General features: G+C 39.3%; 1 protein-coding gene across 1 annotated transcript; it reads left to right on the top strand.

Annotated features, from left to right (window-relative positions):
* Positions 1-13: 13 nt before the first annotated feature.
* On the top strand, positions 14-658 carry LOC104916519 (oxygen-regulated protein 1-like; the record flags this gene model as incomplete). Its single annotated transcript, XM_010727556.2, has 1 exon — positions 14-658. A coding segment is annotated over exon 1 (636 nt), but the record flags the coding sequence as incomplete, so codon positions are not given.
* Between the last annotated feature and the right edge of the window lie 286 nt (positions 659-944).

Here is a 944-nt window from a genome sequence, read left to right as displayed (position 1 = left end):
TTTTTTCCAGAGTGCTGCCAAAATGAGTGAATCTCTTTCAAGCAGTTACTCCATGAATCAGCCAAACTCCTCTGAGAGTGAACAGAGTTTATCTACACGCCATTTCAATGTTACTGAACCTGTAGTGGCCAAAAGGATCTGTTTTTATAAAAGCGGAGATCCTCAGTTTAATGGAATCAAAATGGTCATTAACAACCGGTCTTACAAAACGTTTGATGCCTTGCTGGATAGCTTATCTAAACGGGTCCCATTACCTTTTGGAGTAAGGAATATCAGTACACCAAAAGGAAGACACAGCATCACCAGTCTGGACGATCTTGAAGATGGAAAATCTTATATTTGCTCCCATCAGAGGAAAATGAAGCCTATCAACCTAGAACGGGCTAGCAGAAAGCCACTGCCCTGGCAGATCAGTAGGCCTGTCAGTGCTCGTCGTCGAGCTGTGCAATTAGCAAAGGAGAATGAAGATGGATTTGGCCGAGAAAGCAAAATAACAACTCCCAAAAAGATGCTTGTTTTCAAAAACGGGGATGTAAGGCTCAGACGCACGATAGTTCTGGGAAAGAAAAATACACAAACCTTTGAGGCCTTGTTGGATTACATGAGTGAATTAATGCAGTATCCAGTTGCAAAACTTTATACCACTGATGGCAGAAAGGTGAGAATGAAAATGCGCATTGATGATTGCTTTATGTTTGCTTCTAGAATATTTTTTTAAAAAACAGATGATTATATCACTTGGGACCCTGACATGGTATAGTCTAATGTGCTGAATTTCAGCTGTCTTCCCTCAGTAAGTCTACTAGCTTGGAGGAAATAATTACATACAAATCTTGTAATCAGAGAGAAGCAAGCGGGAACATTTTATTTCAAGTCATCAAGAGAAGTAACTTTTCTTTTTCTTACTTAAGCCTCTTCCAATTATGATCTCAGTATATATATAT

The sequence above is a fragment of the Meleagris gallopavo genome, unplaced genomic scaffold (assembly GCF_000146605.3).
Source record: "Meleagris gallopavo isolate NT-WF06-2002-E0010 breed Aviagen turkey brand Nicholas breeding stock unplaced genomic scaffold, Turkey_5.1 ChrUn_random_7180001912214, whole genome shotgun sequence".
Classification (NCBI taxonomy): Eukaryota; Metazoa; Chordata; class Aves; order Galliformes; family Phasianidae; genus Meleagris; species Meleagris gallopavo.
This window is presented reverse-complemented; position numbering and strand designations above follow the sequence as displayed.